At 43.7% G+C, this 22,070-nt stretch overlaps 1 protein-coding gene and 1 non-coding gene across 2 annotated transcripts; one reads left to right on the forward strand and one right to left on the reverse strand.

Annotated features, from left to right (window-relative positions):
* Positions 1-5,908: 5,908 nt before the first annotated feature.
* On the reverse strand, positions 5,909-10,657 carry LOC109764102 (2-oxoisovalerate dehydrogenase subunit beta 1, mitochondrial). Its single transcript, XM_040391698.3, has 13 exons — positions 10,123-10,657; positions 9,488-9,599; positions 8,913-8,948; positions 8,456-8,515; positions 8,060-8,117; positions 7,866-7,963; positions 7,532-7,621; positions 7,316-7,384; positions 7,153-7,239; positions 6,648-6,743; positions 6,452-6,529; positions 6,246-6,332; positions 5,909-6,152 (listed from the first exon to the last, which is right to left on the reverse strand). The coding sequence occupies exons 1-13, from the start codon at positions 10,335-10,337 to the stop codon at positions 6,117-6,119; spliced, it is 1,122 nt and encodes a 373-aa protein (XP_040247632.1). The 5' UTR covers positions 10,338-10,657; the 3' UTR covers positions 5,909-6,116.
* Positions 10,658-15,056: 4,399 nt separating this feature from the next.
* On the forward strand, positions 15,057-15,128 carry TRNAT-CGU (transfer RNA threonine (anticodon CGU)). The gene has a single exon. It is a non-coding gene; the product is annotated as a tRNA-Thr (tRNA).
* Positions 15,129-22,070: the final 6,942 nt, after the last annotated feature.

A 22,070-nucleotide genomic window follows, 5' to 3' on the forward strand; every position in this document is an offset into this window, starting at 1 on the left:
GACCCAAGCCCGAGACTCGGTGCTTTTATTGCAAGGGAAATGGTCACTGGAAGCGGAACTGCCCCAAGTACTTAGCGGATAAGAAGGCCGGCAACACCAAAGGTATATGTGATATACATGTCATTGATGTGTACCTTACCAGCAATCGTAGTAGCTCCTGGGTATTTGATACTGGTGCAGTTGCTCATATTTGTAACTCAAATCAGGAGCTGCGGAATAAGCGGAGACTGACGAAGGACGAGATGACGATGCGCGTCGGGAATGGTTCCAAGGTCGATGTGATCGCCGTCGGCACGCTACCTCTACATTTACCTACGGGATTAGTTTTAAACCTCAATAATTGTTATTTAGTGCCAACTTTGATCATGAACATTGTATCTGGATCTCGTTTAATTCGATATGGCTACTCGTTTAAATCCGAGAATAATGGTTGTTCTATTTATATGAGAGACATGTTTTATGGTCATGCCCCGCTGGTCAATGGTTTATTTTTACTGAATCTCGAACGTGATGTTACACATATTCGTAGTGTGAATACCAAAAGATGTAAGGTTGATAATGATAGTCCCACATACTTTGGCACTGCCGCCTTGGTCACATTGGTATCAAACGCATGAAGAAACTCCAGGCAGGTGGACTTTTGGAGTCTCTTGATTATGAATCATTTGACACGTGCGAACCATGCCTCATGGGCAAAATGACCAAGACTCCGTTCTCCGAAACAATGGAGCGACCAACCAACTTGTTGGAAATAATACATACTGATGTGTGCGGTCCAATGAGCATTGAGGCTCGCGGTGGCTATCGTTATGTTCTCACCCTCACTGATGACTTAAGTAGATAAGGGTATGTCTACTTAATGAAACACAAGTCTAAGACCTTTGAAAAGTTCAAGCAATTTCATAGTGAGGTAGAGAATCAACGTGACAGGAAAATGAAGTTCTTACGATCAGGTCGTGGAGGAGAATATTTGAGTCACGAGTTTGGTAAGCACTTAAGGAAATGTGGAATTGTTTCACAACTCAAACCGCCTGGAACACCTCAGCGTAATGGTGTGTCTGAACATCGTAATCTCACTCTATTGGATATGGTGCGATCTATGATGTCTCTTACCGATTTACCGCTATCATTTTGGGGTTATGCTTTAGAGACAGCCGCATTCACTTTAAATAGGGCACCGTCTAAATCCGTTGAGACGACAGCGTATGAATTATGGTTTGGGAAGAAACCTAAGCTATCGTTTCTAAAAGTTTTGGGATGCGATGCTTATGTCAAGAAACATCAACCTGTAAAGCTCGAACCTGATGACCCACAAGTATAGGGGATCTATCGTAGTCCTTTCGATAAGTAAGAGTGTCGAACCCAACGAGGAGCAGAAGGAAATGACAAGCGGTTTTCAGTAAGGTATTCTCTGCAAGCACTGAAATTGTAGGTGATAGATAGTTTTGTGATAAGATAATTTGTAATGGGTATTCTCTTCTTCTTCTTCTTCCTCTTCTTAAAACTAAACTAAACTAAAACTAAAGTTAACCTAAACTAAAATAAACTAAACTAAACATAAACTAAAGTAAACATAAACGTAAAACTAAACTAAAATAAACCTAAAAGTAAAAAAATGTAGAAAAAACAAAAAAGAGGTGAGGAGCTCACCGTAGGGGAGGGGGCGGCTGGTGGAGGAGGGGGCCACCCTATGGAGTAGGTCCGCCGCAGGGGAGGAGGGCGGCGCCGCGGCCTGCATCACGACGGCTCTCGGGCGGCCGCCGCAGGGGACGGGGGCGGGGCGGCCTGGGCAGGGCGGCGGGACGGTCGTGGGGCGGTGAGGCGACGTGGCCGGGGCGGCGTGGGCCAGGGGCGGCTGGGGCGCGGTGGCCGGTGGCGGTTGGGGTCGGGTGCGGGGGCCGCGGTGGGGGCGGCCGCGACAGGGGGTGGAGGAGGGGGCGGCGGGGTGGAGGGGGGCGCCGCGACGGCGGGGTGGCGGGGTGGAGGAGGGGGCGCCGCTGCGGCGGGGCGGCGGGGTGGAGGAGGGGGCGCAGGGAGAGAGAGGGGAGAGAGAGGGGTGGGAGTGGGCCGGGGAGAGAGAGGGATGGGGTGGGGCCGGGGAGAGAGAGACACGGGTGACGTTAGGCGTTCGTTAGGGTACCTCTTTGCCGTCTCCTAACTGACGACAAAGAGGTGGGGTGGGCCATTACAGCTCTGGCCTAAAATAGACCCCACCTAACCTCCTTGCCGTCTGCTAGCTGACGACTAAGCTTCTTTGCCGTCAGCTAGCAGACGGCAAAGAACAGTCTGATGGCAAAGCTTCTATGCTGTTTGCTAGACAATGCTTCTATGTCGTCTGCTAGCAGACAACAAAGAACTGGCTGATGGCAAATATGATCTTTGCCATCAGCCAGTTCTTTGTCGTCTGTTTTTTGTGAGCAGACGGCAAAGACCTTCTTTACCGTCAGCTAGCAGACGACAAAGAACTAGCTGATGGCCCCCGATTCCCGTAGTGTGTATCTCGTTCTTAATTGGTAGTCATCACTTCCAACCAATCATCATTAAATCCAACATAAATTCCCCAAGGTACCCAATCAAATTTATCATAAGTATCAAGTTGAAGGGCTTGAGTAATTTCTGAATAAGGTACTCTCCTCCTAAGATTGTCACTATAAGATTGATAATCTCTAGATTCCAAGCTACGCAAAGCTTCTTTATCATGGAGTGTTTCTTCAATCGGAGGATGTTCAATATCTTTATTGTAGAAATCAAAAATCTCCCTAGCTTCTTGTATTATAAAATCAAATTCTCGCATAAGGATAATAGTTGCAATCTTTTTAGCCCTAGGATGATGGATATTGGGAAGTTCATAAAATATATTTTTGCAAAGCGGGGTGGATGTGCTCAAATTTTCTTTCTAATTTATCAATGGCATCCACATAGCAATTTGTATCAAGAAGGATAGATCTAGTATTAATAGGCAAGGTTCCCGTACACTCGAAGAATTCTTGAATAATACTTTTCCCGATAATATTATCGTCTCCCACATGAAAAGTTTTTTCCTTATAATTAAGGGGGTTTTAGTTTCACGATATAAAGAACAAGAACCAAGTGTTTCCAGAAGATTTATGCTAGCAATATTCTCAAAAATTTCAACGATAACCTCCCCGGATTCGGACATGGTGGCAACAAACGGATCTAGTAAACGAGCAACCAAAAAGCAAACGAAAAGACGAACGGATAAAGGGCGAATAAAAAGGCAAATCTTTTTGTGTTTTTCTTATATCGTTTTAGAAGTGGGGGAGAGGAAAATGAGAGGCAAATGGTGAATAATGTAATGTGCACACAAACTTACAAAAATCATTAGAACATTAGAACTACTAGCTATATTTGCACACAGACGCATAGTTTCATCATTGCAAACTCATCTGTTTCTAAAGTAGTAACACATAGCAAAAAAGATTGTAGGCAATCTATCTTTATTTATAAAACATTCATCCGGCGACCTGCCTCCCATACTACACATTATTTACATATACTATTAGCGTATCTTTTCTATCAACATTGAAATCTTTGGCATTTAATTCTTAATAAGATCCGTTGCAAAAAAGAATCTTAATAGGATGGTTTCTGTTGAGTATCAACATTTGACAATATCCAATCTCTCTACTTATCTTTATTTATGAAAGATTCATCTGGCCATCTGCCTCCCTTACTGCCCATTATAAGAGTGATGATACATACCCTTAGCTTTGTAGATGCCATATATACCTCCTCTTCCCGTGCCACTAGTCAAGTGTTCCGCTCACATACAACTCTCATCCTTGCCCAAGCAACATGTTGCATCTCCTCCTCGTGTTCTTGGCTTATCAATCATTTTATCCTAAGCATGGGAGGTATCGGGAAGTTCCCAACAATCTATCACGTCCTCACTCAATTTTGCTACCACTTCAAGACAAGATTCCCGTTCCTAACATAATGAGAAAAGGGAGCTTGTGGTACGGCCCACTCATGCTCAACGGCTGATCTCTCGTGATCCGTCGTCTCCATTGTGATGGTTGTCTGGTCCTTGGTGCGCTCCTGGGCTGCCTTGACAGTCACCATCGACATTGCAGCTCCGTCTGCCTACATGGACGGTCGGTGGGGGAGCTCCTGGAGGCGAATGTGCCAAAGCAGATCTTGGTATATACTGTAAAACGTGTGAAAGGAGCAAGCCCTGCATAAGGAACATGGTTCACCTTCAGTGTGGTTGCAGAATGAAGTCGATCCTACACTCTTGCCTTTATGCGTTTTACAGTGTGAAAATCTGCAAGCAATTGGTTTTGGTGAAGACGATCCAAAGCAGTTGAACATTGCTGGCGGTATGCGCGTCCTTTTGCTTTTTGTGAAGAAGCACTGCTGTACTACTAATTAAAAAGTACATGGTGACAGTTACTTTTAACATTGCCAAGTACTCCCATCAGTGAAGAGCAAACAGATCAACTGGCATGATTTTAAATCGAGGGCGAAACAGCCGCGCCATCACTGAATAATATCTCCCGCACGATTCGCACGGTTCATGAAACCGTGGGAGATCGTGCCGTTCCTTCCTTATCCATCATGAAAATGTTTCCTGGCGCTAATTTACTCGTTGTCGACTGCTGAGTTATCTGCACTCTTGCCCTGATGAAATGCAATTAGTCCAATCATTACTATTAGCTACGAGCTCCTAATCATCTGCCCATTCTCAACGGGGCAGCCTGCCTGCTCAAGCACAGCCGAGAAGAAGGTGCCCCATTGATCCTCCAGTCCGTGCCGGCATCACCTCTAGGCCTGCTTGCGACGTCCCTTATCCTTGATGGTGAATGTATCCGTCCTCATCATATCATACATCAGCCACCAGCTTACTCGTGTGAGCTTGCTTTACATTGTGCAGTGATTTTGCATTCTGTGTTGTGCTTGTTTACATGTATGCTGGCATGATAAGCCGTGAAGAATGAGCAAGTGTGCATGTATTGACTTCCAGCAAAACATGTTGTAAATTACTACTCCCTCCGTCCGAAAATACTTGTCGGAGAAATGGATAAAAATGAATGTATCTAGAACCAAAATACATCTAGATACATCCATTCCTCCGACAAGTATTTCCGGACAGAGGGAGTATGAGTGTGTAAGTCTACTTACATATACTCCATCCGTTCCTAAATGCAAGTCTTTTTAGAGATTTAAATACAATCTACATACCAAAGTATATAAACATATTTTAGAGTGTAGGTTCACTGATTTTGCTCCGTATGTAGTCCTTTATTGCAATCTCTAAAAAGACTTATATTTAGGAACCGAGGAAATACATAGGAGCTATTGCTCTGGATTAGATTATGGTTTATAAATGAAAATGTTGAAAAAGGAAGCACATGAGAAACAGGCACTCTACTTACCAAGAATTGTTGGTAAGTGACTATCAAGCATTGGATTTGTTCCACCATTTTGGCTAGCAAGCCAGCAACAAATTATGTATGTATGTGAGTCATGCAATCTCAATTATTGACCGATTTGGATTTTTTGCTTTCATGACATTTACTATAAATAATTTATTAATAAAATGGGTGTGTGCATCATGATAGTGCAAGCCTACCCCTCACTACATTTACTAAGCTCTCTATAAATAGGGAGCCCAGAACCCTCTAGCTTTGTTTCCCCTTCTGGGCCCCGGTTGTCAGTAGGTGTAAATGGTGTGTGTTTTCCTGTTTCTGTGCATGTTTCATCGTATCCAGACTCCGTTTTCACCAAGTGAACCTTTTAGGCACACTTTGATTCGCAGGGGTTTCCTCATTTCCCTGTGGTAATGAAATTGTTTTAATGGAAGATACCAATTTTCCTTTTACAATTACGACGGCTTTCTATAAAGGAATGCTTCATCAGCCTTTAACTTGTTTTTCTTCTCTCTCTCTGAAAAAGCAATCGACTATTATTAATAAGGAGGGACTGGCAATTGCACAGTATTTGCAATTTTAGTGTTGTTGTCTCGGACAAACTGGTTTCTGGATGCACATTTAGGCCACGGACCAGCAATATATAGTCACTTATACACATACATACATAATGGCAGTTTCCACATACAGCAATATATACCAGCTTGCTGCTCTCCTGCACCAACCTCAGTAATTTACAGTTGCTTTAATAGCATCCAGGATCTGCAACAACCAACCAACACATCAGGGTCAGAGCAGTATGTATACCAATGCAGCCAAGCCAAAGATCAAATCATCATTGATCCCACTAAGTACCTTGTTCTTTGTGGGCATGTAGAATGGTTCATAAACAAGAGGGAAAGGGGTGTCGAGGCCGCAGACCCTCGCGACAGGGGCTTCTAACTGCAGCACATACGATTTTGACCACGTCAGCTTCCTGATCATTATCTAAGTGCCTACTGCTCTTATGTGTTAAGGTTTTCCTTTGTTCTATTAAACAGCTTAAAGATTTAGTACCCTACCCTCTGGAAGCAGCGCTCAGCAATGGATGCAGCGATTTCCGCACCAAACCCTCCGGTGATCGGGGCCTCATGACTAATCTGTGATGTGATAGTGCTTCATTCACTGATGATGATGATGATGATAATGATAATGGAGCATTCTCGGCAAAAGTATGACAATGGAGTAAAGAATACGCCGAAAGAGGGGGCAACGTACAAGAAGCTTTCCGGTCTTGCTGACAGAGGCCTCAACTGTTTCCTTGTCCCATGGAATTAGCGTTCTTAGATCAATGAGCTCGCAAGAAATTCCGTCCTGTAATTCAATATTGTGCTGATAGTCAGGCATGGTTTGTGGAACACTGCGCAAGGCAATGAAGACATGGAGAAGAATCAAGATGGTAACATCCATGAAGACACAAGCATCATTTGCAACGATTTGCCAAATTGGGGTTCTATGTTGATCGGTGTTATTAATTCTTAAAAGCAAAATGCAACCAGTCTTCCATAGACCTAGATTAGCATGTGCGTTCCGAAATGCAGAGTGTTTGTGTGCTTTACCAACTATCTGCTGATCATATATGTTGATTCACGGCAAATGGAATCAGAATGTTTATTTAATTCTATTTCATCGATAATATAAGAATATATTAGTTTTTTTCTGTAGTTTTGGCCATGTAAGCATTAACTGAATTTTGTTTTTAGAACCAGCACGAATGACTGACCTTTGAAGCATCTTCACATGCTTGTTCCAGCACTGCAAGTTGAGCTCCCCAACCAATAAGTGTTATATCACTTCCTTTGCGAATTACCTAAAGCACAAAAGTTGCATGAATATTTGTGGTTTCTTTATCACCAAAACAATATACATGATAGAGATGTGCGCACTTCTGCCTGAGATAAAGGCAGCATATAGTCTCCCTCAGGGACTTCCTCAACAGACAAACGGTACAGCCACTGTAAAAATAGAGCAAAGCTGCTTGTAAGAGCATTCTCTAATAACAAAATCAAGATTATACATCAGCTGTTCTCGTACAATTATTCTACCAGAGATATATACAAGTCTTAACCAACAGAGGAATTTTTTTCAAATTTTTGCTCTACCTTTGGCTCGAAAAAGATGACTGGGTTTGGGTCACGAATGCTGGCCAGCAACAGTCCCTTGGCCTCACGTGGACTTCGAGGTATGACAACCTGAAATTACTTCTTTTTTTCTTAGTACTCAGAAAACAACAGACATTTCTATATACAATTTCAGAAATGCCCTAGAGCATCAAGCAGGACTACCGGAAAATGTTGCTTGATATTGTTATACTACCTGATTTTACAAATAAAATTTCTTAAGTCAACTAGGCGATGTGGTTTCCACTGGCATCCTAACTATTTACTGTAAATGGTTAGAATTACTCTACTGAGAACGTTAGATTTACAGACTAACCTTCAGGCCAGGAACATGGCAGAAAAAAGCTTCTGGTGACTGTGAATGGTAGTGACCGCCATGTCCAACAGCACCATATGGAGATCGAATTGTTAAACCTAGAAAATAAGACAACTTCAGGATGTTTCACCATTATAATAACATGAAAATCAGGAAGGGAAAATAGTTTTTTTTTGCGGGGAAAAAGAAGTTACCTCCACAGTTAAATTCATTTCCACTTCGGTATCTGAATTTTGCTGCTTCGTTGACGATCTGCATGAGAAGTCATATGAACAGGTTGGAACAAGACATTGATCAAACCTATATAAACTCAGTCAACTTGGCAATGATCAAGAACTAAAATGGTTTTACAACTGAATGCAACAGTATCACTGTAGAATCCAGAGTTCAAAATAAAGCATTGGAAATGCTTGCAGCAGAAAGATTTTACTAAGAAAGAGAAGCTCCAATAATCTCTGGCAACAAGTAGGTAAGGTACTTCCTGCAACTGAGATACTCAGTAATATAATGCAGTCCAAATAGCAACTATTTAGAAGTGTCTGCTGTCCATAATGGAAGAGCTCGAGTAGGTAATGTAATCAGAGACATGCCTGATCAAATGCTGGAAAGATATAATCTGCAAACTGGATTTCGGCAATAGCTCTATTTCCCTGCAGGTTGAAGATAAGCAAATAATATGAGCCTTCCATTGCCAAGATGATAGAAGTGAATAGTGATTCACTGATTTGCAAATAGTTACTCAGTGATGCAAAGATTGTAAGGTTTCTTCTTTTTTTTTTCGCCAAAGGGTGGATTGTAAGCTTTCTATTTCATATAAAATTTGATTGAAATTAATTATGTATGATAAATCACATATAACATATCCAGTCTCCGATTTAAAGGAATCTTTAGGCTCCAAAGATTCAAGTGACATGAATCAAAAAATTTAGTAAGATGTATGTTTTGAAACTGTAGAACTTTAAAAACTATCATAAGCAAATTACCATTGGTAAATCAAGGAACCTGAGTATTGTTACAAAGAAACATTCAATTTTCTCTTTGACTCACCATTGCTGCTAAGCCAATAGCAAATCCGGCAATACCCTGTTTGAGAAGAACTGGTCGACTGGTCAGAACAGAGAATATAGCATGCACAAGCACATTTAAGGCATACTAGTCCACTAGAATGCATCAAAACATGTCTGAATGTCAGGAAAAAAATTCCGAAAACAAATGATGACATAACAATGATACACATATATCATAACAGACAATTTCAACTCCAACTCTTGTCTACAGTTTCATAAACAAAACAGAGAAGATAAATCAGACTGTGAATAGTACAAAATTCAGATCTGGTCCATCGTTTTTGTTTTCAGAGTTGTGTGCTGGTTTTGGATCTGAAGAAAGTTAGGTATAGCATATGCATGAAGAATGAATGCTGCTTATTTATTTTTCCCCAGAACTTGTGTAATGCTGAATCAAGGACTTAGTGCACTGGTACATCTAAGACGTATGAACTTCAGTATAGTGGACTCAAATGTATATCTGTAGTCAAGCATAGCAGACTGTAAACACTAATTTTTTCACATTTTACTGTAGCGCTCCATTGTCTTAAGCAGGTACAGCAAGTAAAGATGCACCTGTTCACACAATGGTGTATTGAATACTCGTTGTTTCCCAAATCGATCAGCTAGCCCTGTTGTGCAGCGAAAGACGCCCCCAAAACCCACATCCTCTCCAAAGACATAAGAGCTGTCAAAATGAAACTCATCTTCAGTTCACTGGAATGTGTGTATAACTAGCACAAATGGATCGTGCGTGATCTGGGAATGTTCAGATAAGCCATTGCTTTCTAATAGACTCAATAGCTTACAAAATAATACTATAGATTACACATTTTCCTAGAGTCAATGGTCCAAAACAAATAGAAATCCTACGTCCTAGCACAGTCATTTGTCAAAATTGCATTGATTTAAATTACATTATTATTAACTGTCTGAACAAACATCATCCCCAATTGAGGGAGCAAACGAGCAAGAAGCCATATACATTACACAAACTTGTATTTCCCTGCAATGTATAGTCGAACTGAATGCAACAGCTATGTACTAACTTGTATTTGTTTTTTCTTTAATTTTATTAAGAGCTCGTATTCTACTGGGAACACTAGTATACTGACATGGCGTACAGCAGAAACGTTGACAGCGGAACATATTATTACAGCAAAAAGGAATGTTAAATTATCAGATAATTTAGAACCGGCGGGGGGCCTCACCGCGGGTCGGTGTCGAGCGCGATGTGGAGCGCCTGGTTGACGGCGGTGAAGAGGTTCACCGCCTTCCCCCCTCCCCCGTCCCCCTTCTCCACCGCCCCCGCCGGAGCAGCAGCGGCGGCGGCGGCGGCGCTGTCGGAGAAGCGTCTGCTCCCTCCAATCCCCGCCGCTCCGGCCCTCCTCCTCCCCACCACCTCCCTCAAAGCTCTCGTGGCCATCGAAGCCTCACGAAGAGGAAGCGGGTTCTTCGCCGCCGCTCTCCCCTATGAGGACGGCGGACTTACCTGGTGACGGGTTCTGCTGGGTGGTGGCGGACGGGAGCTCGTGGGAGAACCGGCCGATCTGGGGAAGTGGAGGCCGGCAGCTGCTCGGCGCGCCGTCGCCGTCGGCAGGCAGCGGTTCTCGCTGGGATTTGGGAAGTGGAGGAGGAATTGGGTTTGGGGAGAGCGGAGAGAACTCAGGGGGGAGGGATGAGTGAGGTGGGAGAGATTCAGACGTTTTTCATTCATCAGCAAGATAGGCACGCACTCGGCTTGCCACGGAGGCCACACATGCACATGTTTGTGAGTAATTAACACGTGTTAATCATGATGGGGTAATATTTTTCCCTTATCTATCCAACATCGTCCCAACCGGATAAACTTTGATGGATCGCACGAGACCCATACCCTAGCCGCCGCCGCCGCAGCTTCCCTGCATGCCGACGCCTCGGCCCCCCTCCTCTTTCCTGTCCGGCAGGGTCGGTGGTTGGTAAGAGGAGCGGGAACCCATCTATCTCGTTTTCTTTTTCTTAGGTTTTTGTTTCCCTGACAACATCGACGAGGTGGTGACGGTGATGGCATGTTGGTAGATCTCTTGATGTGTCCGGCGTTGACTAAGTGCCTATGCGATTTTGTATCCCAAGATATGTTGGTTCTCTTCAGATCTTGGCGGCTGGTGTGTCTTTCAAGGAGAGTTATTGGTTTAGCTATTGGTGCGACGATTCCGGCATCTTGTACCATGTTATTCTATGGCATGATTCGATTTCATGAACTCCCCGAACGGTTGATGATGAATTGCATACCCATACTAAGTGGGGTGACATGCTCCAACGATGATGCTTCAACGATTTCTGGATATCAGCAAAAAGGGCGGGTGTCTATTACGGTCTTCAAAGTCTGATATGATAAAGGTGTTTGCAGGTGTCTTTTTCCTTTACTGTTCGTTCAGTGCAATTTTTAACCTTCGGCGGGCGATGTACAATCGAAGAAACAAAAAGGCTAGTATGATTTCTAGTGTAGTTTTACCTTTTTTTACTACTCGTTCTACATTTAGTTGTTTGTCCATTGTACTAGCTTTTGTTTCCCTTGTATTAATCAAATGTAATATGCCCTCGGGGTGTCTTTTCTCAAAGAAAAAATAGTTGCTCCCCGCAGCCGTTGCGGCGGTTTTCTCTCTCGAACCGACGACCACGCAAACGTAATACAAGTTTCATTGTTGTTCATTGTCTCCCATTTTATTTTTTTCTCTCTCTGCGCACATGCTCCTGCAGCCGCCGCGGTGGCGCATATGCCACTCAAATTCTACCAGTTGGAGTGCCCAGAACACCTCCCAGAAGTACAGTACGAAAGTTTCGAAGTGAATTTCCGAGCACACTCCGGCTGATACCAATCACTGATGTCAAGTTAGAACACAGGCTGGAGGTGACACCGGATTCTGGGGTCGGTTCCGAGGTCTTCGGATGCCAAAGCTACTTGCAGGGTGATTTTCAGCTGATATCAGAGGCTTTGTTAGTCAGATGAAGCCTACGCCGAGGTGGCACCGGATTCCGAAGCTCCGGAAGTTGGTCACAAAGCTTTCAAACAGTGTAAAGAAGCCTAAATGTGGATAAAAATGAAGTGACACATATATCTTCCAAAGAGGATGTATGGTGGAAATAGAAAATATTTAGAATGGCTATCTTGATGACGGGAATTTCTATAGAAATGTACCAAGATGAGTTCCATCGTAGATCCCACCAACATTGATCCCAGGAGAGACACCTCTTAATAGTGCGACTTTTCTACGACTCAATGAAACCTAAAAGCCTTCGAGTCTTCACAAAACTAACACATTTCCTTTTTAAATTAGGGTACCATCCATCTCCCTAACCACCGAACAACCAACGTACTGAGATAAACTTGATAAACGACATTAGTCCTCACTAAGCCCATTGTCATCAACACCAGAATACCATTGGGGAAGAATGCACTTTCACCAGGCCACAATCAAAGTCGCTTAGGCCCTTGTTCCTACCATTAAATAGGGTCATCTGTGTGCTAAGGAGATCATCTACAGCAAGCTCCCTCCCTCCTTTGTTTTGGGGTTATAAAAAAGAATCCAATGGCACGAGAGAGAGGGAGAGAGAGAGAGAGATCACTGTAAAAAGGAACTAAAATTGCTCTCATGTGTCAACTTGTGGTTTCCCTCATCTCCCGGTTCCTGAGATCAAGAGAGAAAGGGTTAAGAGAAAGGATTAAGGCGTTCGCAACCAGGAGACCAGAAAAAGGAAGGTGTCGAAACCCACCCAAGACCGGGTATAAATACCCGTGCCAGGACCGGGAGGGTGCAACTTCTACTTCGACGACCAAGACGATGGAAGTGGAGCCATAGTTTAGGCCTTGATTAGATCCGATCTTAGACCACCGCCGAGATTGGCCACCAAATATTCCATCGCCTTAGTGAGTCGCCAGACCCCCATATTGTACTCACTGATATGTATAATTCCAGACAAGCAGGATGGCCCCAAATGTAAGTAATATCGTCTCCGTGTGTCCATTTGATAACTTGAGGTTATGTCCCACTGTCATAAACTCCAAGTACATTATTGTGTCGTTGTTTGGGTACTTTGCAAAACACCTTTGACAAGGATCAGAACTTGGAAATCATCTGGTGGAGGAGACTAGAATGTGGAGATAATCCCGAGGACGGAGCCAACAATAGTGCACCAAAGGCGAAGAGGTGGTGTGGGAGATCGCCCAACAGAGTTTTAGTCAGAAATATACTTTACCTCACGCCATCACACAGTGTGAAGAGTCATATTGAGGTCTTATGGCGCAACGGCGATCTCATCACCCTCTTGTGGGTGTTGCTTCTGCACACTGACATCCCCTCTAGGCCTAGTCGTGACTACCCTCATCTTTGATGAATGTATGTCCTCATCCTTGACGAATGTATCCAGCCTCATCATCATCATTCCACTCCCACCTTCTATGTGAGAGCTTTCTTTACATGTGTGCACATACCGATTTACTACAAAAGGAAAAAAATACCATTTGCTTAATTTTAATTACATATTTTATTTTGCAGCATCTTTCAGTTTTTGTTTTCATATTCTGTTTGGACACATACATCTGTCCTAGCTCGTGTATTCAGATAGATTACAAGCTTTGAGAAACATAGAGAAATAAATAAGGGCAATATACATGTTCACGTTGCTTACACATATTCTTTCAATTATGTGTTGTGGTGTGTGATTTGTCAGCTATGGGCGGATTATTGTAATAATGATAACTATTACTTGGATTTCTACATAAATATTGATGATGGTTTATGTTAATACATTGCCTTTGTAAGGCTTACACAACATATTTTATTAATCAATTGCTTGATTAAGGTAATAAGGTGATGCTTGCAGTTTTGTGATGTTTTTGTGTCCTTGTATATGGTTAGGAAATGGTTTTCCCCTTCTTTGTTACTGCGAACTGTAATTTTCCATGATCATTAGAACTTTAGAAGTTGCTATATGCAAACACAATCATTGCAAACTCATTCCTTTGTAAAGTTCTAACACAAATAGATAGCAAAAAGGATTGTATAATCTATAATGCACACTATGTGGCATCACAATTGTTGGATGTTTCCTTTCACTTTTCAAACTATTCTCCTCAAATACACGGTGACTTACTACTTATCAGAAGTCGCTGACTGATGGATGTCCTACCCTTTACCTACCACCATTCATCTTTACTCAATATATATTTATTTATGATTTATTAACGAAAGTTTCATCCGGTCACCTGCCTCCCATACTACACACTGTTTACATATATTCTGGTGTATCTTTCCCATCAACATGGAAATCTTGGGCATTTAATTCTCAAGACTCGCCCGTGATTGTTGTCTTGTCCTTGGCGCGCTCCTGCACTGCCCTGGCCATTACTTTGGACATCAGGGCTCTTTTTGCCTACGTGGTGGTCGATCAGTCGTGGATCATATGGCTTAAGAGTATCTGTAATTGCAGAGATCGTTGCTACTTGTTTCAGGGATAGAGTAGGAATCGTGGGATTGTGCAGCTTTGTAGGATGCGAACAAAAATATGTAGCGCTTGTTAATTATCCTTATACTAGAAATTACGGTCGGTGTTCATTCATGTGATACGAGCTGATTGATCTTTATACATACTCCCTCTGTGTGACATGTCAAAAAATATCTTATATTATGTCACTGAGGGAGTAGCATATAGCATTGTTGTGCACGATCAAGAGGATGAGAGTGGTATGGGCGTCGAGAACATGTCTGCAGCTAGCACGCTGCTCGCTTGCTGGTTAATGGTGTCTCCGTGTTCATGAACCACTTGAGCAGCACCTTTTTTTTATTCAAACATTTGAATCTCATTTTGAGTGGATCAAAATAATGGACAGTCGTATTGTGGAACTTTACAAACTAAACTAAATCCATCTGCACGTTGTGAAGTGAAGAGAGAAACAAAAAATCTGCTCTAGCCTCACATGAGCAGTGTATCTTTGATTGGTCACAACTCATAGAAAAAAAATCGCCTTTATGTATTGTAACGTGCGTCTGCGTTTAGAATTTTTCGGCACATGCTGTAACCTTTTCACATTAATTAATTCATGGGGGTCTCCATTGCTAAGAGCTCTGCTATTAATAAGGCAACAAGATTTTCATCAGTCGCCAAAGCCTCCGTAGCATAGTGGTAGTGCGTTCCCTTCGTAAGGGAAAGGTCGTGAGTTCGATCCTCACTGGGGGCTTCTGTTTTATTTTCTTACCAGTCTATTTCCCTCTTCATGCAATATAAACTTAGATTTTTTTTTTCATGTCACAACAGTTCCATTACTTCATGTGTTCTGGATGGACTCGTTGGATAAGCCGTTATTAACCTTTGTTGGCAAATTTGAGGACCACTTTTATTTAAAGTTCTGAACATCAATTCATTTTTTGCTCAAGGATACATCATGAAAGCATACAAGGGGTGGCAAGAGAGTCAGTACAACGCCGCAAGGGGCTACAGTAGCGATTCACTGGTTTGTATTTTGTTTGGAAGAAGGGGCGATGAGCCTTTGCGTGTAATTCACCGTCAGTAATCGTGCAGATCATGCAGTAGATTACACAAGGAAATCAAAGACGATGGTCCTTTTCAAGATGAACTAAAATCCAAAAGTATTTCTTTTGCCAGATCAGAGACGATGGCTCCTCTTTCGAAACCGCCTCCTTGTTTTCCCTTGTGTGAATCTCCTCAGCATTTCGATGGCCAGCATTGTGAACCTGCATTCGCACGGGCAGAAACAGATTACTTGTCAGTAATCTGGCCGACTATGTGTATCTAGACTCATTTTTGTTCATCCTTGATTACTCTTTAAGTAGTACCACAAATATCAAAAAGAATTGTACGCTATGTGGCCATGCCTCCATTTTTTCCACTTAAATGGCAAGCATCACAATTGTGTTGGATGTTTCCTTTCACTTTACAGACTGTCCCTCAAGTGATGACCTAAGGTTTATCAATCCGTGGGAGGCATAGGTTGAAGATGGTCTCTCTCAAGCAACCCTGCAACCAAATAATAAAGAGTCTCTTGTGTCCCCAACACACCCAATACAATGGTAAATTGTATAGGTGCACTAGTTCGGCGAAGAGATGGTGATACAAGTGCAATATGGATGGTAGATATAGGTTTTTGTAATCTGAAAATATAAAAACAGCATGGTAACTAATGATAAAAGTGAGCACAAACGGTGTTGCAATGCGTTGAAACAAGGCCTAGGGTTCATACTTTCACTAGTGCAAGTTCTCTCAACAATAATAACATAATTTGATCATATAACTATCCCTCAACATGCAACAAAGAGTCACACCAAATATGGTAGGATACGAAACCACCTCAAAGTTATCCTTTTTGATCGATCTATTCAAGAGTCCGTAGTAAAATAACACGAAGCTATTCTTTTCGTTCAATCTATCCTAGAGTTCGTACTAGAATAACACCTTAAGACACAAATCAACCAAAACCCTAATGTCACCTAGATACTCCAATGTCACCTCAAGTATCCGTGGGTATGATTATACGATATGCATCACACAATCTCAGATTCATCTATTCAACCAACACAAAGAACTTCAAAGAGTGCCCCAAAGTTTCTACCGGAGAGTCAAGACGAAAACGTGTGCCAACCCCTATGCATAAGTTCAACTGAACCCGCAAGTTGATCACCAAAACATACATCAAATAGATCACGTGATATCCCATTGTCACCACAGAGAAGCACATGCAAGACATACATCAAGTGTTCTCAAATCCTTAAAGACTCAACCCGATAAGATAACTTCAAAGGGAAAACTCAATCCATTACAAGAGAGTAGAGGGGGAGAAACATCATAAGATCCAACTATAATAGCAAAGCTCGCGATACATCAAGATCGTACTACCTCAAGAACACGAGAGAGAGAGAGAGAGAGAGAGAGAGAGAGAGAGAGATCAAACACATAGCTACTGGTACATACCCTCAGCCCCGAGGGTGAACTACTCCCTCCTCGTCATGGAGAGCGTCGGGATGATGAAGATGGCCACCGGTGAGGGTTCCCCCCTCCGGCAGGGTGCCGAAACAGGGTCCTGATTGGTTTTTGGTGGCTACGGAGGCTTGCGGCGGCGAAACTCCCGATCTAGGTTATGTTCTGGGGGTTCTGTATATATAAGAGGTTTTGGCGTCGGGAACAAGTCAGGGGGGTCTCCGGGCTGTCCACGAGGTAGGGAGGCATGCCCAGGGGGGTGGGCGCGCCCCCAACCTCGTGGGCAGCCCGGGACTCTTCTGGCCCAACTCTTTTATTCCATGGCCTTCTTCTGGTCCAAAAATAAGTTCCGTGAAGTTTCAGGTCAATTGGACTCCGTTTGGTTTTCCTTTTCTGCGATACTCAAAAACAAGGAAAAAACAGAAACTGGCACTGGGCTCTAGGTTAATAGGTTAGTCCCAAAAATCATATAAAATAGCATATAAATGCATATAAAACATCCAAGGTTGATGATATAATAGCATGGAACAATCAAACATTATTGATACGTTGGAGACGTATCAAATAACACATTCTATCTAGGACCTACTTCTCTCTCATAGGACCTACTACCCTCTCTTAGGTAAAATAGCATAAAACAAGATAGGCCCTGACTCTCCATTATGGAGAATGGAGATTATCCTGTCTCCAATTCTTGCGCTTCGCACGATGTTGCTTCCAAGTAGCTCCCTACGATTGACCATATATTTTTTCCAATCTTTGATTGTCATGTCTTCATCGGTTTTAGAAATCCGGTATGAATAGCAGTGATGCGTAGGATGACCCGGCCGTAAGTTCATAACATCAAGGCGACCATTCGGAAACAACAGATGAGGTGCACAATCCTTCGATTTTCTGTTAAAAAACATAGTAATAACTTCGTAGTTAGCAATGTAGTTGAGTTTTAGAAGAATTTATGCAAAAGATGCACGGATGTCGTAATAGTAAAAAATCTTACCATGACATCTCCATGGATGTTACCGTAGTTCAACATGTGCACTAGTGGCACGTATTGACCATAAGGTGGAGGAGTTTGATAATAGATATTGTAATTCTTAAGATCAGTAATAAATGAGATCAGATGATTTTTCTCCTGATAAGTTAATTCTGAGCCATCAATGTAGTAGGTTCTGTCTACCATCTTGTGCACATTATTTGAAGAATGAAAATAAGCTATCAATGGAAATAAGTTTTCAACTATTTTGAAATAAAAAATATAAATTACTTAATAACTATGTTGACAAACTCACATAGCGATAGAATAGGAAGTGTATCAACAAGGACCCAAATGTCCATATTGTCTTGGGCGATGTCAGGATCACCAAGATCCATGGTGACAAGCATACCCTCATGAAAATCATACATCTTGCAAAGTGCTTCCCAAGTCGGGCAACCAAAATGGGATACGCTCCCAGAATTGTGTAGATTTACATCAAAATCAATACCATGATGGGTCCTTAGGTGAATTATCTTTGTTTCCATACTTCCATGATCTTCAAAATCCATCCTCTCCAAGACATAGCGTCTTGCATGGCATGGGATAAGCTAGTCGAATCGTAAAATACGAAAATTACACGTTGAAGTAGCAGAAGTCGTGCTTAATTACGAAAAAAAACACGTGTCGTCGTTGCGTACCGTGTCAACATCGAAGGTCTCTGATGACCCACAAGTATAGGGCATCAATTGTAGCTCTTTTCGATAAGTAAGAGTGTCGAACCCAACGAGGAGTAGAAGGAAATGACAAGTAGTTTTCAGTAAGGTAATGTCTGCAAGTGCTAAAATTGTAAGTAGCGGAGTAGTTTGATAGCAAGATAATTTGTAACGAGCAAGTAATGGTAGTAGTAACAAAAGTGCAGCAAGGTAGCCCAATCCTTTTGAGGCAAAGGACAGGCCAAACGGTCTCTTATGATAAGCAAAGTGTTCCTGAGGGTACACGAGAATTTCATCTAGTTACTTTCATCATGTTGGTTTGATTTGTGTTCGCTACTTTGATAATTTGATATGGGGCCAATAGCTCCTGTGCGACGTTTTTCGTGCGAATTGGAAGGAGTGCGACGTTGTTGGAATGAATGGCTGTGATGCGATGTTTTAGAAGCAAACAATAGCTCCAATGCGACATGGCTCTGTTTAACCATGAAATGAAAAACACGAGGGGTTAGCGATTCGAGTTATGACACGCGGGCCCTAGCAGTTACTCGCATGCGGGTGGGACCCACAACTTATCCACGCAAGCATGCCCGTGCTGATCAGCGTGCCCCGACCCGAGCCAGCCACGAGCCCGAGCCAGCCCACCCCCCCCCCCCCGCCCTCCATTGCTTGCCCTGCCCCTTTCCTTTCCCACCTTCTTCTTCCTCTGCTCCGGCAACGAAGCGCGCCGCCGGCGAGTGATGTCTAGCTCGACTTCGGCCTCCCGCCAATCATGGACGCAGTACGGTCCACTGCCGTTGACAAGATGCCCCGATTGCCCGCGCATGGAGCCTCTGAAGCGTTTGACTTGTGTGAGGGAAGAAAATGGCAACCGTGGGCGCGAGTTTGTTAAATGCTTGAGCAAGCCACAGCCGGGGCAGGTTAGATCTGTGTTCTTGACCAATCCTATGGTCTAATTTCTCCCGATTTCTTTCTTTTTCCTTGAATTAGGGCGGTGGATCTGGGTGGTGAATCTAGGATTCATGCGCCGCCGACCCCCTGTTTTTCAGGTTCTGAAGAAATGTGGGCATTTTGAGTGGCTCGATGACTATGTTGAAAGGTTGAAATTGGAGGGATCAACCGGAACCCAAGAGCTCAATTTTGGGGGGCGGCTTGCCGTGGAATAAGGCCCCAATTTGGCGGACAGAGCCGATCCGATGATGCACAGTGCAGAACTGAAGTGTGAATTGAAGAAAATTGGCAAGCAACTAAAGCATCTGATCGATTTGAAGCAGCAAGCAAATATGATGGCTGGAGCATTTTATGGTTGTGTCATTGCTATGGGTTTATTTTACTTGATGTTCATCAATCGCTAGAATTTGTTAGAGTTTCAGTTAGTGTGTCAACTAGTTTCAGGGGTGCCCAGTAGTTTGAATTAGCCAGGGACCATTCGTTAGATAAATTTGAATTAGTGTGAAGCAAAACTTGCTTGAATTATTGTAATGATATTCTTAGGGGCCCTATTCAGTGTTCATGCTCTGTTTCCTCTGTTTTTGTTCTTCAGTTAACAGAGTACACACCCAAATTCAGTTTCTAGTAAAAAAACAAAACTCGGCTGCCGAATAGATGTTGGGCCGTGAGAAAATGGGCCCTGAGAAAATAACCATGCCCAAGACCAGCCCACCCGCGTAGGGGCACCAGCCCACCTCTAACTTCGGCAAATAAAATGGGGCCCAATAAAATGTTACTTGTTTTTATTTTGGCCTTTTTCTTGCACTAAATTTTGTGATGGATCATTTTTTGATGCACTAAAACTAAATGTTAATTGTTTTTATGCATGTCTACGGTTCCTTGAACTAAATGATTTGCATGCTTGCATGAAGTGCCCGAAGTAAATTAGTTTGCATTTCCTAGTTGCACCCATGTCCATAGTGGGTTTGCATGGGGCTCCTAGTTGCATGTCCATGGTTTGGCCAATATTTTGAAGATGGTGTGTGTGGTGATTGGGGTGTAGCAACCCGGGCCCGTAGCAACCCATAGCAATACACGAATAATAAGCAAGAACAACCCATAGCAATCCACAAATAATAGCACGAAACACACAATATATATAGTAGCATAACGATTATATAGAAGCATTTGCAACCCATAGTTCCACGATAGCCTTACAACTCCATGATAGCCTTACAACTTAAAGTACTAATAAAACTTAATAATAGTAGCATAACGATTACAACTTAAAAAAACTAATACGATAGATCTATAGCAAGCTAGATAGATCGGGGGGCACCAAACGCGGGTTCTTCTTCTCCTCCTCCTTCAGGACACCTTGCTCCTCCGGGCGCCGCCCTTCACTCCTCCCCGTTGTTCATGGGGTACAGGAGCGTGTGCATAACGCCGTTGTTGGGGAAGATGCCGTTGAAGTCGGTGAAGATATTGTAGGTTGTGAAAGCTATGAACTCACAACCAACCCAATACACTCGCCCGAGGAGATGGAAAGCATCGAAAGGGTTAGTGAACGTGGCGAGGAGCCCAACCACAACGCCGTTGTGGTTGACCTCCTCAAGATGGTACATCCAAGGGGAGCCGCGGGGGAGGTGGCGGAAGCCGGCCGCAAGGAAGAACTCCGTTAACTCCCTTGCGCCCCTCCACCTCGAGATCGCCCAAACCCTAAGGGTTCTCTCTACATACACTCCGGCCGGGTAGAGCCTTTCCGGCACGGTTGGGGGGAAGCGGTAGGTGGGGGCATTGTACTGCATGGTGGCGGGGTGGCTCGAGGGCTCGATCGGGTTTGATGGAGAAGAAGGAAGAAGGAGGGCAGAGGAGGCAGAGGATGGGGTGTGGATGAGGAGGGAGAGGAAGACGATAGTGCCCGGCTTAAATAGCCCAAGTGCGATGTGGTTTCACCTCGTAGAATTAATGGGCGGGCGGCGTTTGGTGGCGCCCCATGAAAGTGTGTACACGAGCGTGGGAAACGGGCTGCGATCCTTCTGTGCCACCGGTCGCGGGTCAAGGGGGACGGGCTCACGCACACGTCTGTGCTGTCATGGGTCAAGGGGACACGCCTGCCCCGGGTTCTCTGCGTGTGCCGCCCGTGCATTCATGCCGTAGCCCATTAATTTGCCCATCTTGCTAGGGCCTGGCTAGAGGGCAACGTTCGGTCGATGGGAGACGTGACAATAATGGACGCCTTGATTTTCCCATCTTGTAACGGGCAGCACGCCGTTTGAACTGCATCGATACCCACATCGATACCCCATGCCAGTATTGCGTCCTCAAAGAGGAGCACGCCATGTACAGCACGCCATGCAGCGTTGGCTTTTTGGTTGTCTTCATCGGGCTGCTGCATTGTGGCCAGGTGCATGCTTTGATGCAACGCTGCATCGGTTCTAATGGTAGGCATGCGACAGCTTACTGCGTCGATAGGGGTGGCGGAGCAGGGCTACGTCGAGGGCATGCATGCAACGCACGGGCGCAGTTCTGCAGGTGGGCATGCATGCTGCGGGTAGTCACGGGCACGCAT

This window comes from Aegilops tauschii, chromosome 6, assembly GCF_002575655.3.
Source record: "Aegilops tauschii subsp. strangulata cultivar AL8/78 chromosome 6, Aet v6.0, whole genome shotgun sequence".
NCBI classification, from domain to species: domain Eukaryota; kingdom Viridiplantae; phylum Streptophyta; class Magnoliopsida; order Poales; family Poaceae; genus Aegilops; species Aegilops tauschii.